At 44.9% G+C, this 27578-nt stretch overlaps 1 protein-coding gene across 2 annotated transcripts in view; it reads right to left on the minus strand.

Annotated features, from left to right (window-relative positions):
• Positions 1–1817: 1817 nt before the first annotated feature.
• The window catches only part of nrip1b (nuclear receptor interacting protein 1b), a 35597-nt gene continuing 9836 nt past the window's right edge, over positions 1818–27578 (minus strand). For both annotated transcript variants that reach the window (XM_076749762.1, XM_076749763.1), the window contains one exon: positions 1818–8151. In XM_076749762.1, coding sequence (XP_076605877.1) covers positions 4054–7695 — 3642 coding nt within the window. In that variant the 5' untranslated portion in view covers positions 7696–8151 and the 3' untranslated portion in view covers positions 1818–4053. The remainder of the gene's footprint in view (positions 8152–27578) is intronic.

The raw sequence follows: 27578 nt of genomic DNA on the forward strand, positions 1-27578 counted from the left end.
TAAGGAACAGACTTCACAAAGAGGTACATCTTCAAAAGCAAAGGCCCCACTGGGGGAACCGGTATAAGGTTGGGAAAATAAACCAATCTGACCTCCTTTCTCAGAGCAGGAGTTTCCCCAGGTGTTTGCTTTAACCTCTTTATTGTTGTCTGACTTGAGGCACAGCTCTCATATATGCTCACACTCATCCAGGCTCTGCAGTAGCATTACTTCAAAGTACACATATTTTTTTTGTGGTGTTTTAGCATTTTATGAACATAGTCTGTCGTTATGACGCTCCAAATGGGGTCATGTGACCCATAAAATGCTAATTACTTTACGTTTGTGTGCGTGTTTACACAACATGTGAGGTCAAACTACGTGCTCAGAGTTCAAACACTTGTATGCGGAGAGGGTGATCAAACATCTGTGAGCATATTCATCACACCAATCACCATGACAGTACTGACAAGTGTTAGCTCGGTATGACCTCCATGTGAATAAACAAAGTGCAGACAAAGACAGTATCTCATTAACACTGAAATCTATGTGCAATTGTAGTTTTTAACAACTTGATGTGTTCCCATGTATATTAATCCTTGACCAAGCACAGAAGTTGCAGTCATTAAGTTGTTTGTCAGAGAATAAGCATCTGTAATGCCAGGAAATAGTTTCTGGAGGCCTCATAACTATGAAATGCCTGTTGTGGGACTTCCGAGTCCTTGGCCTCTATTGAGTCATTGGTGGCCTGATGTGGAGCGCTAACATCCTTTTGGCCTCATGCTGAGGTCAGGAAATCAAAGAGCCACAGTCAAACAGCCGATTGTCAAGTTTTACACCTCGACCTCAGCTTAAACTTGGGACTCCCTCCTTTATGTTTGCCGCTGCTTCAGCAATCGGAGGAAATCAAGAGGTTACTGGTGGTTCAGCCTTGATAAGAATCTTGAAATGGAGAAGTTCACGGAGGGGAAAGGTTACTGGGAGTTTAAAGAGAGTGCAGTCAGTCATGGGGAGTATTAAATAAAAGGGAAGTCAGGGCTGAGGAACTGCGCTGCGATTTCAAAAGTGCACTGCAGACAAAAAGCCGTCTGTTCACCCACTGGACTTCATATCCAAACCCAGAGTAAGGGAAGTTTAGCTTGAACTCATCTTCACCTTTAGGAAGTCTCACGCTACGGCTGTTTTTCTCAAGTCAAGCAAATTATCCCAAAATGAACAACTGTCTGGACTGAACACAAGAATTAAGGTTTTGTATTGACTGTACAAAGAGATCTATTTTGGGTTCTAAATAAAACGTACATGTTCCATTTTTTAAGGTACATCCTTGAGTATTCAGTGTACATCTGGTGACCTCCATGTCTCCTCCTTTCAGTGTCTTTCCTGCCTTTGTTAAGACTCAGCACTGTTGTGAACAGCAGCCAACTCAGAAGCAGAAGTTTTAGGGCAAATACAGGACATCCTCTCACTCTACTCCAATGGACCAGAGTCTTTGATTACACAAAGTGCAGTCTGGCTTTGATGTCCTTTTTTTTTTTTTTTTTTTTTTTTTTAACAATAATAATCTTTGTGAGGTAAGTCAGATATTGGGATGTTTGGTGGCACATGTCCTGCAATAGTGACCACTCACATGATTTAAACCTCGGCTGCACATGGTTGTCGAACAAGTGAACAATTAAACACATGGTTGTTTAAAATCATTTCAAGAAATACCAATGTGGTTTATGAATCACCTGAAAGACGGGGGTTCCCCCCAGATAACATACTGGCACACATCTCCAACGTATGCAGAAGAAAAACACACTTCTGAGTGACAAACTAGAAGAAGAGGAACACATTCATGCTAGGTCATGCATTTTAGTACTTTATTTCTGAGATATCAGTGCAAATGAACACCAAAAATGAAAACATAAAAAATGAAATAATGTTTCAGGTTTTCACATGAAAAAATGAAACACCTTTTTTTATATTTGCTGCTACAAATGTATTTCTTAGATGCACAATGCAGATCTATGATTGTACGTCAATCCCCCACTATAGCCCCAAGCTCTTTCACAGAGCTTTGTTAACCAGTAACAGAAAGGAAAATCACAAAAATATTCAATGCACGTTTATTTTTCCACACATTTTAATCAACTTGCTCAACAGTCTGCGGTTATTTAGGGACTGTTCATATTCTAAACGATCCTCTCTCTGTGATAAAAAAAAGACCTATTTTAAGACTTGACATTTTCCCCCATCACCAGTAGGGATACACAGGTAGTTCCCATGCGTCTGCATGCAACAGGCAGCAGTGAGGAGAGTCAGACATTATTACACAACACAGCGCAGGATAGATTATCATTTACCACATAGAGACACATGCAAAGAACAAACCAACCAAAAAAAGATGGGCATAGCATCCTCTGCCTTTGTATGTACACTTGTACGCATATAATTCATATTTACATATCAGGGCATTAAAAACTAGGGTAATATCTTTTCTTAAACATTACAAAATAGTCATCTTTCATACTGAAAGTACTATGTACACAAATATATTTAACCATTGTGAAAATGTATTAATCGAAGAGACGTACTTCATCAGTATATGTATTAAAAAGATCACAAGACTAAATGGATAAAGCAGTGTGTGAAACTAACTGAAAAGAATACAGTACAATCAAAATAAGGAGCTAGATACCAGATATCCCTCAAGACACCAACATGTCTTGGTGATTATTGGGGGGCAGGTACACATATCCAGCTGCTTTGAAAACAAAGATGTACCTGTGGTTTTCTCTTAATTATCATGCAATTCTTTTGACATTTTATGAGTTGAGATTGCCACAAAAAATAAAAGGTGTTCATAAATCACAACAGTTAAGAAATGATGAAAAAAATCCACAAACTGTCAAATTCTCAACAGATAACAATACTGACATTTTTTTATTACATGCCATTAAATTATTCTGAAAAGGACACCGAGGACTCAGCTTCGATAGTGCAAACTCTGGGTGCTCCTTTATATGAAATGAAAAGAAAAAGCCATGTGCTTCACATGTGAGCATTTGTGTGCATTAAGAAAAGCAGTGTGGGTTTACCCAGGATGGTAGGGAACGTTTCTCAGACGCTGCAGCCTTTTAACTGTTGCTCTAGAAACCTGTTTACATACAGTTGCTCAACTGTAAGCACCACACACGCTCTGTTGATCCATCTGCTCAAAACTGCACAAACTGCAAACACGTCACCCTGAGCTTGCACTGTCGGATATTGCCCTTAAAAGTTCAATTCAAATAAAAGCGTAATTCAATGAGTTGTGACCATTCAAACCCCCATTGATATTTTCTTACTCCACTGGTAATCATACTACACCATGAATCTTGAGGAAAAGCAAGACAAAGCATTCATCATGGTAGGATCCTCACTGAAGCTATTGCAGTGTGAATATTGTTTTCAAGGTCCTCCTTTGAATGAATTCATCATGTACATGGTTGTAATAGACCACTGTGTCTGCCCTAGACTGACTTTATTTGGAATCTTATCTAAAATTGATGGGACTTTGTCTATCTGAAAATGTTCTGATGGAGAAAATAAATGTCCACTGAACTGAGCGCTAACATTTTTGGAGTCATCAATAATAAATATTGCCTGAAATGTTCTTTCTAAATGTTTTATGGCAGGCAACAAAGAGGACATGGAATAGTGATATGTGTACAATTTAGATGCAAATAATAAGTGTAAACCAAGACTAAATTGTAAAGGACTTCATAATTGACTAAATCAAATATGTAATGCATAATAATAACTGACGGGAAAGGTCAAATTTGTGACAGTTGTGTAGTTTTGGTTGAATCCATTTGACATTTTGCTAAGATATGCCTGTTTTGTACCATTCCATGACCTCATTATTTAAAATTGAGAAACCAATGCAAGTGTGCATTTGAATTTGAACTTGCTCTATTCCCCTAAAAAAAGTTTTTTTCATTCTTTGTTATTTGTCACATCAAACCAATTTGGCAAGTCATTAAAAAAGGAAAAAGAAAAGAGTCAATGAATTCAATTCCATTTTGTATTTTTTTGTAGTTGATACAACTTCTATTCAGATGATTGGCTCAGCCGCTGGCTCTCATGGCTGTGCTTGCCGTTGTGGGTCGGTGATTGTGGGGTGGAGCTCAGACTGTGTTCATAGGCATGCATGTCACTGATTGGCTCTTCTTTAACTCTGATCACAGACTGGGTTCCCTCTGCCTGATCCCTCACCTCCTTCCTCAGCTGAATGCTGCCCTTCTGCAACATGTAATACAGGATGGGGTTGGAACGTGAGAGTCGTGGAGAGTCCAGGTTTGAGTCACAGCCATCCTCCTCCTCATTCTCCTGACTACTCCATCGCACAGGGCTCTCAGGCTCCTGTTTGACTAGAGTAGGAGGGTCCCGTTTTTGAGTGACTGGCCATGGAGCTGGGTGGCGGCTCCAGGGGGTGCAGATAGGGCTGTCACCTGCAGGAGGGGTGGGCAGTGGTCTGAGATTACTCGGAAGCCCTGAGTTGAGGGAACCATGGGGGTGCCAGCTGGGCAGGTGGAGGAAGCTGTGATTATGGGATGGCTGAGTGAGAATGCTGCCATTGGCCTTGCCATTGGCTTGCAGGACGGAAGGACTGGGTGTTCCCCGGGGCTGCTGGGACAGCTCCTTCAGGCAGTTGTCAGAGAGTAGCAGCTGTTTGAGAACATTGAAGCCTCGACTCTCTCTGGTGACTGTTTCACTGGGTGGGCTCCTGGGTGGAGCCTCCTCTTCCTTTAGACTGCTCTGCCGGTCAGGCTCTTCCTGAACAGCAGTAGAGGCAAAAATGTTTGTGTCGCCACTGTCCACTGCTCTGGGAGAACTCATATGATTCAAACTCTCAGTCCGATCAGAGCAAAGGCGTCTCTTCTTGGGACTGGGGCTTGGGTACTCCCTTTGTTCCTCTTTAACCTGTCTGGGCTGTGACTCTGCCTGCATAGCAGCCCTGGTATAGTAGGTAGCAGTCTGTTGTTTCAGCAACTGGCTAAGGAGGCCATATTTTGCTATGACCTCTGCAGGCCGTGGTTCTGTTTTAAAGTCCTGCTGAGAATCTGAGAGGGGGCTCGTCTTCTCATAGCCACTAGGCCTCTTTCTGCCACTGGCGTCCTCAGACATGGCTGAGGACAGACCAAATTCCTCTGTGATCTCCGTTTTGACCTTTATGTCCAAAGGAGGTCCATTGGAGCTGTCACAGACGATAGAAGCACCAGGGCTATTCTCATAGCACACTCCTGCTACCTCCACACTCCTTGTGCCACTGCCACTGGGCCTATCTCTGCGGCTGACTGTAGCACTAGCCGAGCCTGTTCCTAGAAGGAGCTGCAGCACAGTGCGCCTCTCTAAAAGGTTCTCAATCTGTGATGAAGGAGGGGAAGCTTCCTTCTGGCTGAAAGGTGTTCCACTGCCCGAGGGTCTGTCAGACAGAGGAGTGGTGGTGGTCCTATGGATTGGAGCATTGAGCCTTTCCAATAGGGCAAGGGGCCTGCTGGCTTCAAGCTCCTGAGCCACCCCTTTGCTGGAGGGGATGGGTGGGGAGGACGAAGCTGTGCCACACTGAGCCAGATTCTGTAACAGTTTACTGGCACTGAAGGCAGGCTCTGAAGCCTTCTCAGCAGGGAAGGCCTTAGACTTACACAAATCCAGTGGGCTGGACTGGACATGGGGGGAAGGGTAAGAGTATGGGGACAGTGCGCTACTAGGGTCACGACTAAGAGAGTATGTGGGCTGGGCTGGGGCTACAGGTCTATCTAAGGGGCTTTTTGTTCTGGTCTCCTCCCAGGGCACCAGTCCCTTTGTTTGGCCTCGAGACATGGTGGCCATAGTTATATCAAGTGGCAAATCTGGGTTACCTACACTTTTATTAACCATCTCATTATTTCTGCGCTCAAGAAGAAGCTGCATAAGTGTAACCTTAGGGTGGGATTTTAGGTCTGGGCTCATTTCATGCTCCCTGTTCTTGGACACCTTTGATCCTGATGGCTCTGGCTTCCACTTGTTTATTAAAGATTCTGTTAATTTGTCCAGGGAGGATGTGGAGATAGAGGATGAGGACGATGAACAAACAGCAGTGGAAACAGAGGAGACAACAGTAGAGGCTGATGAAAAGGTTGTTGTGGAGGGTTGAGCAGAAGCTTGAGGAGAGAATGCAACTGGGGTGGAGGAAAACACTGGGGTGGAAGAAGAGAGGGTAGAGGTGGATGAGGAGAAGGAAGAGAAAGTGGAAGGGGGGGTGGTAGTTTTGGGCCCTGTGTCTTGTGTATTGGGCCGGCTTCTCATGGACAGGTCAATGGGGGAGCAACTCGAGTAGGAACTCTCTGCATCACTGCTGTCCTTGGTCAGGCTCCTCTCCTGGGTAGAACACTCACTGTCCGATGTAACTGACGAGGAGCCGCTGGGTGGCAGAATGCCACAGCTGTCCTCCAGGTGTCCATTCTTGGTCAGCTGCTTCTGGTTGTTGTGGTTGTTGAGTAGCAGCAGCAGCAAGCTGCTGCATGTCTGGGGGGGGCGGGTTGGACGTGAGTCAAAGCCTCGCTTCTCCCTAGGTGGTTGGCTGTGAGTGTGGTTTGGAGGATGTGGGGGAGTGGGTGGGGAGCTTTGGCTATGGCCACGCAGCAAAGAGGGGCTCTGTGGACTGGACAGGGCCGTTCGAGGGAGTGTTGTTGTTGTAGTTGTTGTTGTCATTCCATTTTGGGTTGTTAAGGAGCTTAGTGTGTCTGGGGCTCCAGGCGGACTCCCTCCCACACTAGGTGGCCTTTTGTCCTGGCTATGCTGCTGGTTTGCCATGGCAGCTAGCCTCTCACTGGCAGATCTTCCTGAAAGCTGGGCTTTGAGCGCATGCTCTCTGGAGTACTGCTGAAGATGGGCTTCACTGGACAGCAGCAGGGCCAGTTGACTGCAGGCCACACTGGGTTTGGGTGAAGGTGCTGGACTAGAACGGATTTTCACCATGTTGGCCACAGCCTTCAGACGCTCTGCACAGGACACTGATTCAGCAGTTGTTGGAGCAGAGGGAGGTGTGGCGCTGTGTGCTGACCGAGGAGATTCTGGAGGTCTGTCCTGACTGTGTCCCCGACGACTGTAAGGTGTGTTGCTGTGATTCTGAAGTTTGCTCTTCCGCATGAGGCCCTTCAAGCGGCTTGAGGCTGTCCCATACACAGGAAGTGGCTCTTTGTCTGCAGGGGGTGCCTTGGAGGGAGAGGAACACTCACTGGGGGGTTTATTTGAGTGCTGAGACAGTGCCACACTCTGAAGCCTGGAGCTGAATGACTGAAGCAGGGAAGCCAAAAGGGTGCTCTCCCCTGCATGAGGAGATCCCTCTACTGCTCCATTTTGTAGGCCTCCCCCTTGGCCATTCAGCTCCATTGGGGGTGAACTCATCCGCTGGTTCCCTGGATCATTCCAGGCTCCAGAGCGAAGTAAGCGGGCCTTCTTCAGGTGCTGTGAAGAACCTAGTGTGGGCCCGTTGGTTCCAGCCTTGGGAGCTGTGGGGCCATGGTTGGGCAGTTGGAAGGGCCCGCCCACCTTGTCACCCTGCTCCTGGTTGCTGTGGGCAGCCTCAGACCTTCCGCTTGCCGTGGCCCCAGGCCCGGCTACCACTGGATGCATCAGTAAACCTTCCAGATAAGTTAGAACAGCTGAATCCTTGTGTGTCTCAGGGCCAGGCTCCTCCCCATGAGTCATGTTCAATACTAGGATCCCCTCGTATGGTTCAGCACTGCTACTGGGAAACAAATGTCCACTAGGTCATCTGGTTGACAGTGGCATGCAGTTCCTAAATACCAAAAAGAGGGCAGGGAATTGGACAGAGTGAGTCTGCAGGGATCTGAAGGATGCACTGCCTGGATGTGATCCCTCTCTGTATTGGGCACAGTCAGCACTGTGGTGAAACAGCAACCATGGTTGGAGGCAATCTGGGGCAGGTGGGCCTCCCAGGCATTGTTATGTGCCTTTAAACACTGTAGGATCCCAGAAGGCCCAGCTCCAGCCTTATGTGAGTAGCGAGCAACGAGTCAGCGGGATTTCACCACAAAGATGTTGACACATTCCGTGGCTGTGGATGTTTGGATGTCTGTCCTAAGGCCTGGATGTGGTTCTGTCAGTGGCGCCTTTCAGCTTTGCAGATCTCACATGGGGGACCTATGGCAGTGAGTGAGAGAGAAAAGAGGGAAGAGTGGAGAAAGAGATGGTTGGGTGGAGAAAAAGAGGAGAAAAAGGAGAAATTGTGTGAGAAGCAGGGATTTGCAGAGCACTATATCACATTCATTTCACCACCTCATCTGCCATCTCTGTTACTTAGCAACATTTCAGATTGACTGCACACGGCTCCTTCTCCTCTCTGCACTCTCCCCTTGCAGCCACTGAACAGACGACAAATGTAGATTAGGCCTGATTGGATCCAAATTGAAAATTCAAGCCCACTACCTTGAAAACATTCAGGTCTTGAGCTGCAAGCCCCTCACAGCGATGTCTTTCAAAAGTGAAGGGGCTTGTGAGAGCTGTGAATAATTTCTTATGCAGCCTGTCATTTCAGTGGATTATCCCCCCCCGACACACACCTCCTGTTCCTTATGCACTTGAGCAGCATCTCACACTACACAACCCTCAGTCTACCTAAAGCGGGAGCCACCCACCCACATGCATACAAGTTAGCATTTAAGCATTCATGCCAAGGCACAAGCATGAAAATGGGCATGAAGACATACATATGCGCATGCATACTCTCACACATACACAGAGTTAAGTGAAAACCATTCTGGAGGCTACTCAGTCTCTTTATTAGCACCTGGCCAGCTGTTATTCCTTCATAAAGCATAGCTCTATTGACCATGAATTGTTTTTAAATCAGAAGACAAGAGCAAAGCATTAACTTGCTTGATGTGATGTGAGTTGTGTTTATGGGTACAGTACAAAGGCATTGGAGAACCACAGCAAGGATATAGCTAACAGACAAGCTATTCTTGAGTGTCAAGTGTGTTTTTGTGTGTGTGTATATTGCGGGTTGGGGGTGGTTTAAGGATCAGGTGCACCTGTCACACCACACCACTGTCAGGAGGGCAGAACTGGTGACACTGAGGTGAGCATTGTGCCAGTTGCCATGACAGTGTCAGTGGTGCTGCCCTGGGAGACCTCTGCTCTGAACCCTGTCAGCGTGGTTTCCGTGGATACAGGACACCTCCGACAGTCCTGGCCGCATCCCATAAAGGTTAATTAATACAGAGTTTCCACCTCGCCTCAGCTGCTGTGCGTGTCCTTTCCCGATGCCGTCCTCACCTTTGGTGTCCGCTGAGTGGACCAACATAGCAGGTCATACAACAGGACAGCAGCCCTTGATTATGACGAAAGGCCATGGCAACCCACACAGCCACCAGTCTAAATACTTCACAGAGAGCAGTAGCAAGGGCCAAAAACAACAAGGCAGCAGGCTTCTAATCAGGCTGAAATCCATCCCTGTGGCCAAGGTCCACAGGTTGTCATGACAGTAAGACCAACAAGGTGGCACTTTTAATGCCACCTTGAAATGAGCTGGGATTAGAAGCTGGATTTAAGTTGGTCAGTGTACAATTAAGTCTGAGTAGCAGTAACAATTAAGGGCTGGCAATCTTAACAACCAAAGGTCCACAGGTTGATGAGACTCTTTGGACTGTGTGGCATTATGTAGAATAGAATAACAGTTTGGCCCATCAGTGTCAATTACAGTTCAAGGCGGTTTTTAAGCTGTTGACCTAAATCTGACAACAATAAAAGCCAACCTGGTCATAGTGGGCCATCTGACGTCTGCTGTCATGCTAATCTTAGATGCTCAGGATTAGAGCTATTTCCCCAGCAGCCATCTTAACGCAATAATCATAGAACGTTCTGTAACACCACGTTTGATCACCACTGTAAACACATACAAGTGTTTATGTTCAACATAGCATGGCAAAGTAACTAACATGCCGTGATACAGCCCCCCAGTGAGTGAGAGGAAAAATGCAAATGGAAAAGAAACACTGACAGGGTTTCAACATGGGAAATTCTGTTAATCTCTCTGCTGCTGGCAGTCAACCTTTGGAATTACGATTGACCTTGCCTATGTTTTTGCCCAAAGAAACTTCAATACAGAGCAGACAAGCCAGCACAGGGACACTGTGACACTGCACTATAATAGTTTATGTACAACACAGCTACTGCATTCACTATCTCACATTAAGTACAAATAACTCTTTAAACAAAGTGGGGACCTTCAGGCTCCTGAGATACATGTAATGACAGAGCCAATGTTAAAAAGCCCTGCAACAGCAAGGGCAAGAAAAAATATGTTCTCCTCAGTGACAGAGCTCTGTTAACAAATAAATGACCTTAATATGGGGAAAGCTGTCCTCTATACTGAGCCCCTAAAGCATACAGCCCTCCTCCTTCCTCTCTCAGAATGTGTGATGTGCATTACTATTACATTATCTCCCCTGGTGTATACATTGAAAATGACCTTACACATCTGTTAACATGTCATCTCATTGATGGTGGCACCCAAAAAGCCTGACCTCCACCCCCCTCCGCCACTATGGGACACCACAGCACCAATGAGCTGCTCTACGGTTTCTGTGGTGATTATCCATTATCCTTGACAATGTCAGCCAATGACAGAGCAGGCACCATTCTAAAGTGATTTTTACCCCTACAGTCGCCACATACATGTGAGAGGGAGGGCAAGTGATGGGGAGGGGTGAAAGCTTCATCATCCCCTGGCTGGTGGGCTCTTCATCTATTTCTCTCTCTCCGTTTCGCTCCTCTTACCAGGAACAGGAAAGGTCACTACACTCTCAGCCACTTCCTAAAACATGTGGAATTGCCAGTAGACCGACATAAAAATGTGCCGATGCAGATGTCAAAGATTAGATCTCCAAAGGTGACCTTCGTTCCCTCCACTGACCTCAAGATTACACTCCGCCACCCACTGACATGCAGGCATGAACACTCTTGCTGGTAATACAGCTTTTTTTATTAATCTAAAAAAAAAAGTGAGTTCCTAAATGACCTTCATTGTCAGGAATGGTAATCCATTTAAGCCATTTAAAATGTATGAGACCAAACAAAAGAATTAAAAAGGGGAAGAACCAGAGGAGCGGCAGTTAAAGTCAAGGTCATTCATGTCGCCAAGGCTTTTCCACTTGATGCAACAGCTGGTGTCCATGCAAAGCTCTGGGCGTTAATAAAAAGTGACAATGCTGCCTGAGCGGTGTGTATTACTAATGTCTGACACCAGCCTGGCAGATGTGTTCTCCCTGCATTTAAGGGGAGTCAAGGTTAAAGGAATTTAAAAGGAGAGGCAATGCCTAAACACTATTATATCATGTAATCTCCAGCCCAGCCCTGCTGCACACACTCAACAGGGTAGCTCACTTACACATGCGGCGTGACCGCTATTTGTAAATTCAATATGGCCTGACATGATTAAATAAGACAAAACATAAGCTACCTGACCAAACGTGGTTGTTCTATGCCTTCCACAAGTGAACGAATGAGTGCACCAGAGGAAAGTTGAATTAAAACCTCTTGTTCACCTTGAGAGAGGTAAACAAGAGAATAACATGCTACTGAACAGCAGGAGAGCTAGAGCAAGAAGATGTTTTTGCAGATAAGTCAATCAGGACAAAATAACACTGAAATGCAATACACAGACACATGCACGCCCACACAATGAGAACTAGGGCACTCTGACCCACTTCTTAGGATGCATTGACCAAACAAGTCACGCATAGCGCACATGCCTCCATGTGCGCATGCAGAAACCCGTGCATGTACCCCACATAAAGGAAATGTGATACATAAATGCTGAAAAGCCAGACCTCCTGTGTTAAGTAGAACAGGCAATCCACTGGGAAAAATCATCCTACTCAAGAGCACTTGAATTTGAGGAACAGTGTGTGATGATTGAATGCTAACATTTCAGACTTGCACAAAATGGGACTGGAGCGCTAAAGTTCTTGGCCTGCATCTGGCCTTGGATGAGGAGTGCGGGGGTGGATTTTAACTTCATCTGCACTCATCAGTACAAAGAGTTCCTGGGGTTGAGAGAGAGCATAGAGATATTCATGCACACTGATGAGTCATCTAAACGGTTCAGAGCCCAGCTGACTGGCAGAGGACCCAGCCAAACTAGCCAGTGCAATGATGATTTCACAGCACTGTATCACAGACCTGGAAAGTCCTTCCCTTTACCTTACATACCCAGGCTTGCATGGATGTGCTTACAAAAATGTTTGTGTCGATAGTAAATATTTGTGTGCCATTTGGAAGACCCACCCAAGGGCCATTTCCTGAGTGGCTGAAAATTACTGCATCAATTAAACACACACACATTCCTTCTTAATGAGCCGTGACCGCCATCAATCTATACCTGATTCATTTCTATTGGGCTCTGAGGTAATCTTCTGCTTACATTGTCTGTCCAAAATGGTGCTCATTTCCCTCCCGAAACAACACACATTTTCCATTTGTAAACACTGGTGCTGGAAATAGGAACAGCTGATTGCCCCATGGCCAGCACGCCAAAAGGCAAAGCTCGGCTCTTGAAACAGACTGCAGTGGTGCTGTCTGAGGGAAATGGGCCACTTTGCAATTGAGATCAAATGTCCCACTGTCAGGCTGCCCTGAAAGCTGGATAAAACCAGCTAAAAAACCTTGGCCTTTAATGAATCATTTCCATAATATCCTTGGCATCAGCCCTAAGAAGGCTATTGCTGTGAGTCAGCAAGATGTCTGCCTTTATTGGGTTAAAAGAGTACTGCTTCTTTTTCTTGCGACTGTGAGTAATTTGGGATGGTTTGGAGTAATATAGTGTGTGACAGAGGTCTAAGTGACAGAAAAAAGAAGAGGACATATCTCTGCTATCATTTTGCCTTTCATAATGCTACCATTGACCTACTTTCTAGTTTTTAAATCACCCTAATGCTCTGAGTGAGACTGGAGAATGATATTACAAGGTACAATGGGTTGTGAAGGCACTTTCCATTAGAATCATCAAAAACACAGGAATACAGTCCTATTCAAAGTTACACAATTAAAGAAACCCTGGATACATTTCATCCAATAATCTTTAAAACAATTATGTGTAACCTTTTCAGAGAAAATCTCTCAAGCAGCACAAATCCAGTTGGCAGGGCAGAGCTGAGTAAATGCCAATGAACAGGAGACTTCAATAAGTTTAGTCCTACACCTGCCCCTGATGCACGACCCAGGGCTCACTGAGCAATAGATGATGCAAGTAACAAAAACAGCTTCTCTCTAAATATTTCTGACAGTCTCCCTTTGTAACCTGGCAATCAGGCGAGGGTGGCAAAGGCTTGTCCACACACCTCTAAGGTGAACTGGTAATCAAAGTCATTATCCAACTACACCAAAATATACAGTATACCGGACATGATGCCAGCCACACGGTGTGGATGGCACAAACATCAAGACAAACAATCTATTCACTAATTCAGGATTAATAAATTAATAACTTTAAACTCTAACTCTTTGAGGATGAAATGTATGCTCCTGTAAGAGCAACAGTGCCAGGAAAACTGCTGCTAATTGTACTTTGCTAAAACACATGGGCTTTTAGGAAACAATGATAAAACAAGCAACAATATGATTGCCATCCTACCACTCCACAGGACCTTGTACCACCCTGCACCTTGTTGTTACACAACCTGGAGGAGACCCAAGTGTAGGCTTTCCACAGGCAACCTCAGCTATCTAAGTAGATGGTACAAGTCCCTGATTTCAGGCAAAACACAGAACAAAACACATTTTTCACAAAGATCAAAAAGTTGGGAGAGAACCTGTCATGTTACTGCAAACTGACTCTGAAAACATGTCTATCTGCCATAAAAGTTTGAACACATGCTTCCTCTCCTTTGAAACATTTTACTGCATATCAATAAGAGTATGGGTCAACTCTACTAACTGCTTAATTGCATTAACTGCAAGTACAAAAATATTGCAATACAAAGTTCTAAAATTTGGCAATTGAAATGCTTCATTCAAAATCTGTATCACAAGAATCAGAGTAGCATGACATGAGAAGGTCCTCTGCAATTTCCATCTCTAAAAGATAAAAGAAACACTGCTAATATGAAGGACAGTTATGTTTGTGTGCTTGGGACACCCCGAGTTAGATATGTAATATGTAAAGAAAAGCGAGAAGTTAAAGTGTGACTTTTCAAACAAACTCTCTTTAATGCTGAAAGTGCTTTTCTTGATGTCCACTTGAGCCACAGAAGAAAAAAAAAATATTCGCCTCACCATTAATTCTTTAAAAGCTCACACACAGTGGTCTGCACTGCTTACTAAATACAACATGGTTCACTTGAGCACTGCAACACAAAGATGAGAGGTCCTGTCTGAGGTTTCTTTGTTTGTGTGGTATTTGTGGATGAGCTGTTTTGATCAGAGACTCATTCTGACAACAATTCACAAAATACGACCTAAGAAATGTATCAGGTTTCTCCCAGTTCTTTACATTAATACCTCTCTAGTCTATGCCAGCTATGTCTAATTGGGCAGAGAATTTGGAAAAGAGAAAAAATCCTAATCAAATAACTTACTTGAATGAATATTATAAATGGTTTTTGGCAACATCTCTGTACATCCACTGAGGCGTATGTTAGCGGGTGGGAGTGAGAGGAGGGAGTGGGTGAGAATAGTCACATGGCAGCTATTTGGCTATTTACAGCAGCCACAGGTGATGTCGTATAAAGAGCAATAATGTCGCTCATATTAGGGATGAGGTCATGGTGGATAAATGGGTTTGAGTCCTGTGTGAAACCAAAGGTCAATATTGACCTTTTTTTTTTTAAGACTTATGACTTATTATTTTTCCATTTCAGTGGCAGTTTGGTTGGACTTAGGTACCAAAATGCAAAACCCTTACACACAGTGCACACAACTGATGAGCTGAGCTAATCAGTGTGATTGTAAATTACAGTGAAACATGTTCTGGGCTGAAAAAACAATGCTTTAGTCTTCCTTTACATAACTCGTTCAGTCACCCACGACAAAAGTAGAGGTGCAGATGATAAGAAGTACTGTATCCAAGCTTACTGCTTTCACCTGGCAGCCTAGGTGTAATCAGTCCCTGACTGAGTAGCTAGAATGTAACCAGCCACGCTCTGGAGCCTGAACACCAGAACTGAACCCATGTCTCTAAATGAACAGTGTGATGATGGAAATTATGACTGAGCCGACAAACAAACAAACAAACAAAAAAAATCACTTTTCTCAAGGTTTTGTGTTGCTTGAAAAATGATCAGGCCGCCTTTACTGAAACCAAGAGAACTGTCAGCCTAAATGCAGACAAGCGCAGGGCCAAGGCTTGCAGGAAATGAGTCTGTCTTCCCTCAGTCAGTCATTGACTATTAAATCAGACAGAGAGAGATAGACAAGGCCAGCACCCAACTGCAACGGCCTATTATTTCACTGTAATGAAGGAGATGGAGAGGACGGAGAAGACAACTATCCAGTGGTAAGCGTAGTAAAAAGTTCTCAGCAAAGTAACACAAAATCCACACTGAGCCAAACACTAACACACCTCTTCTTTTGTGGTTGGGAGGTGAACGCAGACACACATCACGCTCCTGTACCTTGTCATCCTTAGCTGTGGAGGCTGATACAGGTAAAGTGCAGTAATCAATTTGCTCTACTGGCAGGAGTGCTCCTTTAGAATACTAATCAGCTTTCAGCCCTCCCCTTCTTCCCTCATTCTCGCCATCCCTCCGCCACCGCCCCCTCTGCCTTTCTCCTTCCTCGTTCACCTTTCTCATGACTTGACACCCCCCAGTGCCCCAGACCTGACCAAATGCTAAAGGAGGGCAGGCTGTCTTCTGCACAGATAACTGCTGCCACTAATCAAGCCTACGTGCACCGGGGCGTGGGATTAAAAGAGCTTGCACAGCTTGACTCAGGCACTGAATGGTGTTAGCGCGCGCACACACACGCACAAGCAAACACACACGAGGTCAAAATAAAAACCTATGGGGAAGCCAGCAGCGTCTCGTCCTAGAAACACACACATACTCACACAAGCCTCAGACGAGCAAACAACACAACAAGGTCAACTTAAAAGCTGATGTTAGGTGAACATTCTTGGGCTATAAAAGAACACACACAAGAAGATTAGATCTAAATTTACTCCGCCAGTCAAAACGGGACTCGTGGTGAGCCACCCATCTCTATCTCTCAGAACACATGTCACGCAGGGAGCTGCAGTGTTGTGCGCATCTAAAGCGAAAAAGAGGAACAAACTCGACTGTGAATTGACAGGGCCTTAATTCCCGTTCGTTTTTCATTTGGAGAGATGGCTTACAAGGGGGGGTCTCTACACCGTATCAAACACATACCAGAGTTGCCTGGAGGCTGTAACAAAGCATCCTCAATGTTACAGTGCACACACATATACACAGGCAATAGAAGTGTGTGTGTGTGTGTCTGTGTGTGTGGGAGAGAGAGACAGAGGGAGAGAGAGACAACGCCACCCTATGCATCAGCAGGGATATTTCATTATGTACATAACGAGTGCCATTAATCGCTCTTAACAAGAGGACACAACCTCACCTTGGCAGTCTAACACACACAGCAGGAAGGTGGGGGGTTGGGGGCGGGGGCATGGAAATATCTACACCGCGCACAGAAATTAAAATTCTCCACACTCAAGGATCTGCCGCCTCCTTTTGACCGACCACATCGCGGCCCGGGGGCGTGTGGAGGCAAGCCAGCAGTCATATAGAAGCTGCTCATCTGATAGACACATAAAACACATAAAAAAGTAAAAAAGAGAGGAGAAGAAGAAGAGGAGGGGAAGGGGAAGAGAGGAAATAAATATATAAATAAAAGTGGGGGAAAATGCCGCAGTGGCGGTTGCCAGCGGGGGCTCGTGCCCTTGACATACTGACACGGGTGGAGGAGGGAGGGGGGTACTGTCATGTGACACTCTTGTCATCCGCCTGATCACCCGCTTGCCCGCCCGGCCACCTGGCAAACACCCCCTCAACCCCCATCCCAATATCTCGCCCACCTTCGTGTGACCTCATCCTCCGCTGACCTGACGCCACTTGCCCCCCCCCCCCCACCTATGCCCGCCGCCAACCCCCCCCCCCCCACTCCGCCCCTCTGCAGTCCTAGCACCCTGTCCGCCCCACCCCTCTTGCTCTGTCTCCCCTCCTCCCCTCTCCCTCCCCCGCGGCTGTGCAGCAAGGTCAGGCGGGTCACCGTGTCCTCATCTGTAATCCGCTGCCATTCGTCAGCAGCCCCGGCCCAGGCTGGAGGAGAGAGAGGAGAGGCAGGCGCTCCGACGAGGGGAGAATGCCCAATTAGGCAGCTGTCACACACACACACACACACACACACACACACACACACACACACACACACACCCACGCACACACACACACAGCTCAGCACAGCAGAGCAGGAGAGAAAAAGAGAGGGAGGGATGGAGGGAGGCTGCAGAATCAGCCTACTGTCCACAGACGGGGGTGGGGGGGTGGGAGGTGGGGGGGTGTACATGAATCCTTTCAGCTGTGTGTGTTTGTGTGTTGTTTTGGTGTGTGTGTGTGCGCGTGTGGAGCAGTTGGGGGGTCAACTACAGTTTAGACATGTATGACTACAATCTGAGGCATGTCAACAGGAGGGGCAGCAGGGTGCGCAGACTTTTGACGATACAGTAGTTAAATGAAATTTTATGACAGGCCAAGTATCCTTATCTCAAAATGACATGAGTGCTGAGTATTCTGTTGAGTACCTCTCTTGTCTATAAACACAAGATTGATGAGACGATCGGGGAGAAATGACCGGGTGCTCCTTGGGACAGACAAACACCACAGGGAAGGCTCTGTCTCACGGTCAGTTGATCATTTAAACAAATCCAAAGGCCAGGTCAACATGTCCTCGCAGCGGACTGTGGACTGGAGGAAGAGCACCACACTGAAAGTCTTTACGGTCCCAGACAAGCAGCAGATATCAAATGGGTGACAAATATCCCATAATTGGGTCATTCATCACTAGCAAACACATCTGTTTTGAGTAATGGGAAAACTAATCAGCAAAAATGATACAGAGACAAGTCCACATCAGGCACCAGGAAGATTTATGCTAGAGCAATCCAGGACTCAAGCCTGTACCTATTGATTGTTTAGCCTAAATGCTTTTTCGTTTAATCAAAAGAAAGAGTCAAAATGGTCCTGTGCCAGCTGGGTGATGAACAGGTGTGATCGAACACCCCGGGGGCTGGGTGACGCACAGCAGGGTTTTAGCTGCTGTGAGGAAACTCTTTCTACACCCTTTTCTTGCTTAGTTCCACTTTAAATGTTAAAGTTCATCAGGGTTCAGCGGAGCTTCAAATCCAGCTTTGAGTGGTTAGTGTTCAAAAGGATTGCGTCACAAGTGCGAGGGACACTTATCCTGTAAATCCTGTCTGAGTAGAAAGTACAGTTCATAGAGACTTAGGCTAGATGTCACACAGGGTGGATACATATGTTCCTCTACCCCAAGGGGAAGATTTTACTTGGCTACAGGTGTCTGGGGTAAACCCGTCCTCGCTGCTAGACGGTCAGCCGACACACATAGAAAATGGAAGGGAGGGCTATGCAGGCCCTGTTACATTAATAAAGTTAGAGCATGCTACAGGGATAAACACTGAAATCCCCTGAGCAACACTCCACAGAATGGACCCTCTGCTGCAATTTGAATGTCAATTTATTATTCATCACTGGAAGTGACTTTTTCTAAGGTAGCAACACTCATTTTCTATCTGTTTTCTGTGGCAAAGTAGAAACCCCTTTACTGTTTACTAGCATAGTTGGGCAGTAACATGCATAACACATTACAGTGACGTGATTACTTTTTTCAGTAGCAAGTACAGTATAAAGGATTGCAATTTGAAATTCATTCATTACAGTCTCTAATCCCTATAATGCTCTGTTACTTTGACATTTTGTCTGCTTGTCTGCTGTCTTACTGGGAGTTTAATGGTGTGTTAATACCAGTTTGGTCTCTCTAAGATATAAAAAGTCAATACATGAACTTATACACCATCTATTTTACTGCAGCTCCACTGGTACTCAGGAAGACTCCGTGCTGGAGAGAATTTCAATGGCATTTTGTGAAATAAATGTAAATGATATCTGTGCTGCAACTTAATGTGACTGATAAAAAGCAAAAAACCTACCACAGTCCAATCATACTCCTATACTTTGGAACAACGCGACAGGGAAAGGAATACGGTTATACTGTATGAGATAAGACATACTATTAAGTTCATGAAGGTGACTGTAAAATCCCTATCAAGCCCCACGAGTCCCTGTGGGAATACCTAAGTAATTTCTGTTAGTCTGTACTGCCGTGCGACTCCACCCATCTCTGTGATTGTTATTATAATGACTCAGTGTTTTGTCGGCCAGTTCTTGCGCCGTTCTTCCAGCACTGAAAGTACCTAAAGTGCTCCCAAAGTCTGAAGATTGTAATCTGTGATGTCATATTGATGCATAGCCTGAAGCAGCTCCATTAGCGGCCTGACTGACTTTGGGGACTCATACAATGTCTGCCTGTACTTTTACATCTACAAGGAAATTTAGATGATAGTAAGGCTATTAGTTCTGTTCCAGAAAACATAGCCTTATCTCTGTCCAAAAATCATCCCAATTACTTTCACCTTGTGCTTCTTTTCCAACTCATTGTATATTTGGTATAAAATCATAGATGAGGAGTTATTTTACATTCCTGGCTGTGGATAATAAAAACTGCACTAGTCTGGGGGAATAATATATTCTCAAGGCTAAATTACAGCTACATAAGATAATTGGATTCTGTTAATAATGCAGTGCTTTATTGAGGGAAATCCTTTTCACCTTCCCTGTCACAGGGAGGTCAGAGGTCAGGGTCAGCTACATAACTGAGCCCCTGGACTGGAGCTGGTAGTGATCCAGTGTTTCTCTTGAAGACAGTTCAGGACAACATACACCGTGCTGCCAAAACCAGGGACTCGAACTACGGTCCCCAGGCAGAACCCCGGTCTCTAAACACACTACACCACTCTGATGATGCAGTGCAACACAGTTCTGAACAGCTGTGTGCTGTCATAGGACAACACATTGTTCTCACTGTGCAGTCACAGCGTAATGGGCACTGCAAGCTGATACCCGATTGACCGACAGACACATGACTACAATGTAAACAAAAAGCGGACGAGCAAGTCAGCCCATGGATACAGTATATGACACCCTATTATCTATACTCTCAGTATACTTGGTTGATATGCAATGATGAGCTCCCTTTTATTACCATGATATTAAAACAACAAACACAAGTATGACTTTTACTGATGAAGTTAGTTTGAAAAAAAAATATTGCATTAGCAATATTGAAGTTGACTTTGTTTATCTGTCCATGTACTACAGATGAAAACGAGAATTACTGCCATGTGGTCGTATGCCTCCACCACGAGTGCCTCCAAAGTTCTCACTATGCTGACATGTATGATTCCAGTGAATTATTCCATTTCCACTGAGAAACATGCTGTCTTCACTTAGAGACGATTTTCCCAGAGCAGCCCAGCAGACTGACAGAGAGCTTCATCACATGGTGCAACAACAATCACCTGAAGCTCAATACCAGCAGAACCAATGAGCTTGTGGTGGAACTACAATGCTTCAAATGTGGATGTTGATGTAAAGTAGCTACAAACTGTAAAACATGGATGCTTCATACACATCTTCAACCTAGCACCTAAGCACACACGATCTATACAATCAGAACAGTTTCCCAGTCACACTGAAAGTGACCTTTGACCTTTTGGATATAAAATATCATCAATTGATCAGTTTCATATGTGACATCTGTGTGAAAATTTGTCAGAATTTTTGTATGAATTCTTGAGTTATGGCCAAAAATGTGTTGTGTGGTCACAGTGACCTTTGACCACCAAAATCTAATAAAGTGTATATTTGTGTGAAATCTGACATCCTTCCCTCAAGCAGGCATTCCTGAGATATCACATTCACGAGAATGGGACGTACGGACAACCAGAAAACATAATGTCTCGCTGGTGTGGAGGCTTAAAGAGCCTTTTTGCAAACTTGCACTAAAAGGAATAATTATAAATCCACACCCTGCAGACAAATAAACCAATAAATAAATAAAATATGATAGGGGTCATCACAACTAACTCACCTGTCACAAAATGAGTGAGAGAAACAAGTGCTTATAAAAAAATGATTTTAGCTTCAACTCACACACAAGCAACAGATATGTGACTTTTTCCTACCACAACACGCATCTCATTTCATGATATCCTGAGCTTCCCACACAAACACTACATTAACAGCCATCCAAGGCTATTACACATTCTGTATCATTAATTTCATCATTGTCTTTTTTTTAATCACGCATCAATCAAAAAGACACCATCGCAGTATAATTATAATTGCGGGTATTGCCAATACCATTACCAATGGCTGTGTCCTATTCAAGCATCAGTAAAGTATGACAGCATGACAGTGAGCCAGCATGCACAATACCAGGACCCTGACACCGAATCAGCTAAATGGAACTCAGCCATCATTCATTTTATCATTTACAACTGTTCTTTTCCTACTGTGACATGTCAAAATATCAAAGTGTCCTCCGTTTAAAAGGCCTGTAGTCACTTCTTTGCATCCCCTCTGACTTCACCTTAAGTACATTTCTGACTCACAGGGAACACTGATCTAAAAGCAGTTCATTTGAAGTTCAAATGAGCACTTCAGGAACCCACTGGGTGTGCAGGATTGCATAGGCTTGACATCAGGGTTGCAACAGTATCAGATATTCGCAGTACAATAATCATCTCAGAAAATATCACGGTTTCACAGTATCACACAATTATCATTATTAGTTACAATGACCCTTAAAGCAATGAAAAAAATTACTTTTTTTTTTTTTTTAGAACACTTACATTGGTTGAATTCAAGACCACAGATAAGCAAATGTAAATTGAATGATGAACACTAATTTTCGTCCCATGGAATACTGTGAAACCAGTATCACATTGCAGCCGTTTACCTGCAGCTGCCAATCAGTGTGACATACAATAAGCAACAACATCCAAACATTTAATGCCTGCCCCTGTGGCAACAACTCCACTTTCTATTTGAAACCACCTGCTGATGCACTACATTTTGCCTGTACAGCAGTGTGTGCTCTTTGGAGTGAAGGCTTATTGGTCAAAAAAGGTGAAATTCACTTCAGCTAAAAACATACTTTAGTCTCAGCCCTCAACTGAAGAGCATTTGGAAGTGACTGCCACTGGTCCGCTGTCCCTTTAAATAACTTTAAGACCTTTTTTCTCTTCTCTACCTCCCTCCCCTGAGGTTTATCACTGTGACTCTTCTCTCTTCCATCTTTCCCCCTCGCTCTCTCTCTCTCTCTTTCACTCACTCACTCACACACACACACACACACACACACACACACACACACACACACACAAATGCTCCTTCTATGTGTGGCTGGCAACTACAAAGCAGTTAGCCAAGCATCTCTTGGCTCTGTGCAGAGAGAATAAGACACTCTCATTACTGCCCTTAAAAAGCTCTTGGCCTAACAAAATCCACTGTAGACCCAGACACTGGTGCAGAAAGTCACAGGAAAGATTCAAGGAGTTAAAGGCTACTTTTCCCTTATAACTTAGTTCTGTGTGACTGTGTGTGTGCATGTCTGTGGTTGACGGTTTCTGCCCCCCCCCCCCCCCCCCCCTCGCCGTTCCCCTTTCCTGTTCCTCTTTAATGTCACAGGGCTGGCTCATATGACCTTGAGCAGCAGCGTTGGCACGGCAAGAGCGAGAGCTGCCTCGCCTGCAGGCGCCCTTGAACTGGATCTGCAAGACAAAAAAAAAAAAAAAAAAAACCCTTCACGCGGCCTGATAGACATCTCAGCCCTCAGCCCTCCTCCTCCCCCTCTCCCCCCATCCCCTCCCCCCACCTATCCTCCCCCTTTCTCCTCAGCTCTTTTATTCAATCTACGCCACTTCTTATCTGTTCCCCCTGGTGGGAAGAGATTTATCAGGATGCTGTATCTTTAACCTCTCTATCAGACTGAGATAGAAACAGAATTTCAAAATGTCTGACCGGCCTGCGCAGATTTATTTTTAAACCACCTCCTCCTTCTCCTCCTTGCACAAGCCCCATGCCATTTCAAGAAAGTGGTGGTGATTGGGGAGGAGGGGGGCTTTGTAGAATACACCTGCGCAATGAGATGTCCATCCACTCCAGAAGTGTTGTTTACGTACAAGGAAATTCCACACTGTTTTTTCTCCGTGCTCTGCTCTGAGCTATTGGCACAGAGTGACCTGTAGCTTCAAAACAAATATCCCAGCCTCTGTTCCAAGGATGAGCATCGGCTTACTGGCCAATCAAGTGTTCTCTGACCAACAGAGGGGGTGGGGCCTCAGAACCAGTGTTTTGACAGGTTGATGATGACCTGCTGCGTCCCAATGAGGACCTTTGATTTTTCAAAGAAAACACCACGGTCCGAAGTCCGGCTCTGCACTGTCAAACTCTGCTCTTGCATTAGAGCTGAGCGTAGTCTACTGTAAAAACACAAAGAAGGGTTTTATCTGCATACAAACATTGCGGCACCCTGCCTGCGACTGGGACTCAGGCCACCGAGGTTCAAGTAATACAGTAAATATTTGCATTGCCTTGTTAGCAATGTGTTCAATACTGGGTGTTTGAAAATCCATAAAAGGCTTTCTCTTTTGAACATAAGGCATATACACTGCATAATACTGTGTGCTGATGACTGTTTTGGAGGTTTGGACACTCTGAGACTGGCCTAGCCCTCCTACTGGTTCTCTTCATGCCTGACCTTTCAGAACTGTAATGTTATCACATGTCATACGCAGGCCTGCTGGAAACCATCTGCTAAAGGCACTGTTGTGGCTCCCTATCACCCAAAAAAAAAAACACACACAGCACTGGCCGGAGTGGCCAAGTACTGGTTCTGACTGGTTTACTGCTCAGCATGTCTCACCTTCACACATACACACACATAAAGACAGACGGTGACATGTACACACCCCCTCAGAGGCTGCATGAGCGACGTGAGCCATGAGCAGCCTCCTCAATTAGCGTTAAGGGGCTTTCGCACAGAGACATGAAGTTCTGGGGCTAAGAATAAGATTAGACAGGTCTGCTGCCCGGCAGTGGCAGGGCTTGGGAGCTGTGGCACTGAGGAGAGTCGGGTGTGTGTACTAACCGGAGTCTTGCTGCTATTCCAATCCCTCGCCATGTTTAGCCCCACCTCGGGATATTATGTTTGTTAGTGTGACACCTTGGCTAATAAGGCTGTTTTTACACAGAGCGAAACCAATATGATTAAAATTAGTCGGGACTGATACAGAATAGAAAAAAAGACACAAACTCAAATGAACCTTGTGTTTATTTGCTGAAAAATCTCTCCCATCAAACACAAAAATCTAGTTTTTCATATCAGGGAGATGGGTGTGTTGAAATATTAAAAGGCCCACTATAGATCTCCCCCGCAGAGGAGCCAAAAAGCAGGCTCAGTTGTGGAGACATCACAGTGTCCTGGGAGATTCATTACAGGCAGATTTGTTCCACATAGTGAAATATGAGTGAGCTCTACTGCCTGAAAATTGCATTGCTCCATAAGCAGAGCCCGATGCAAGAATAAGCCCCAATTTTTAGTTAGAAGGTCTTAGCTCAAAACAACAGCCACAGCAATTATTTGTGAGGAGGACATCAAACCCAATGTTCATACCCCTTTTTCTGTCAGGGACACAGTAGGGAGACACAAAGGAGATGAAACAACAAGCCATGGCACAGACCCATTTGAAATCAATATCAAAAATATATGGTGACTGTGGATAATATCTTACCAGCGGCTTGAGGGCAACTTGCCAAAGATCCACACGAGCAAAACCGACCTACAACTAAGTCTTGTTCTTACATGAGATCAGTCTGGTTGAGCCAACACTGCAGCAATATTAGGGTTCCTTTGCAAAGTTTACCAGAATGAGTTAAATAAAAGCTTTTTCTTTTTTTTTTTTTTTGGACAGAAAAAAAAAACTATATCTCATGAGGGCTCATGTGAGCAAATGATCTATTCACATGTCTGGCTTTGGCACAGATGATATGCAAAGAGGTCACTGCAGCTGAATAAGCATCTGTATTGCTCATTTCTAAACCACAGTTGAACTTGGTACAGTAAATAACCTGACCTGAATAAAGTCGAGCAAATCTGGGAGAAAGCGGACTATATTTAGAAAACAGCAACCCGTGTGTCAGAGACAGAGACATGTGAAAAGATCCTTTACTTAAAAGCGCGTGTGGCTTGGGCTTTGAGCTTGTCAGGTCTGACTGCAGTAATCAAACGCTATTACTGGAGACTGAGAGGGGAAGAGAGCAACTTATAGGAGGTGGCAGTGTTTCAGAGACTCCTGCGCTACTGTAAGGCTTATATGTGTGTGTGTGTGTGTTTTTTGAAGTGTGGGGCTGGGGAGTGAGGAGAGACCTGAGTGCTCAGCTTGGGGCGTATAATCTATGGTTCATTTGCAGCTTTTCTCCCCAGTATGACAAGCCGTTTACAAGACGTAGCCTCTGCTGCTGACCCAGTTCTGAGTGGCTGCGTCTCGCGACAAGGCCCTGCCTCCCCATCAGGCCCTGCTCCTCGTCTAACTGACGATAACACCGCCACCCTCTGCCTCCGTGAACTGTGGGAAAAAAAAATAGGTCGCCCTGACCCACTTTTCTTCTTCTTTTTTTCTCTCCCCTCCCTAAGATCGTGCAAGGAGCTCTGCAGAGCATGATCGAGGGAGACAGTAAAAGGGAGAGAGAAGGGAAAACAAAGGAAGAAAAGAAGTTAAAAATGACCGACTCAGACGCTTCTCTGTGACGAGTCCCTGAATTTTAGCGATGCGTTCCTGTGCCCTTTGGAACAGAGGCAACCCTTATCAGTTGGCCTGCTGTATGTTTGGCAAGGCTCCTCCCACGCCTTGATACAACAACTGCTCCTGAGGTTAAACACCATCTACAGGCCTCAACAGTCCACCCCACCTCCCAATTTCTACATCTCCCCTTCTAGGTGGCCATTATCTCATGTCATACTCAGAATGCTAAATGGGATCCTCAGCCTTATTTAACCACAGACATACACACCGCTTTTTGCAGTCATTTAACACCCATGAAGGTATGACATGTTACCCAGCCAAAAAAATGATGAGCCTTTCTTGGCTAGGGGAGATATTATAGGGGTATTTGAGCCGGGAGCAGCCCTAATGCCTGGTAGCATGACACTGGCCCCCCCTGAATGCCTCTGTGTGGGTTAGGACAGCTCATGATATATCTCAGATCACGCACAGTGCTCTCATGCAAACCCTTCCCTCATTAAGCTGCGCTCACTCATGCATTGCTTTTGTAATCCCTCCATACATTACCCATGGCTCTCCTCGACAGGCACGTTCCTCTGACAACGGCTGAGTTTCATTCATTTCTAAAACAGATAGTTTGTTCTGCAACGCCCTTTGTATCAGTGTTGGATTCCCATTTGAAGCCATTGTGAAATACCTAATCAACGCACACCTTTGACTGCTAATTTAAATATTAATGCGCCAGCCAAAAATCATCAGTCATCACTCACTGCCTCTGTGTCGCTTAGCAACCTTTGTTTAGCTTCTGTTCAAGACCTATATTTGTAGCAATGAGAGTGACATTTAATTATTACTTTTTAAAAACCTTTCACCTTTAAAGGGACTTACTGAACTGAAAAACGCTACTTCAGCTCGTGAGCTGGCTCTTCTTTTCTACATTTATTCTTTAGCATACGAGTAGACTACTCTTGAAATGTAAAGTGAGCAATTAAACTGATTGCACTGCAGCTACTTATCAGGAATTTCTGATGCAATATATGTTTGTAGTGTTTGATTTGGTTAAATGCTGTGTTTTGTTATGTATGTGAAGCAGTTTACACCCCGGGATGCAAGACAAATTTGAGAAAATTCTGATAATAAAGTCAAATCAAATAGCAGTAGAAGGCCACGTGTCACGATGTATGACAGTGATTTTACACACTTTATCCCTTCTGAAACCACAGCATGAACTGTGCACACAAATTTTTAAAATTTGGTTACACAAACCTTTTACAAATAGACTGTCAAACGGCTCTCCGAACATTAGCGTGCCTTATGTTAGCACCCCAGTGTCACACAGTTTGCCCGTACAAGAACATTAGTCCCACCAGATGCTAGCGACTACATGTGTTTGCGTGTGTACTCATTTGCATCAGCCACAGTTTGACACTCCACTTTAAAAACCAGAGGAGGGTTGACCTGCCGCTAAACTCTCACCAGCCCGGTGCTAAGCCTCTGCGTGCTAATGGTGACCTAGTGCACACAGACATGTTGGTGCCTCAGAGACAAGTCATGAAGCCCGCTGCTCCACTTTTCTCTGCTGCCAGACGTGTTGCAAAAAAGATGGAGCTCTGCTGTATCTTACTTTCATGTGTAAAGTGCAGCAAACAGGTCCAGAGACAAAGAGAAGATGGCTGTTGGA

Source organism: Chaetodon auriga, chromosome 15 (assembly GCF_051107435.1).
Source record: "Chaetodon auriga isolate fChaAug3 chromosome 15, fChaAug3.hap1, whole genome shotgun sequence".
NCBI classification, from domain to species: domain Eukaryota; kingdom Metazoa; phylum Chordata; class Actinopteri; order Chaetodontiformes; family Chaetodontidae; genus Chaetodon; species Chaetodon auriga.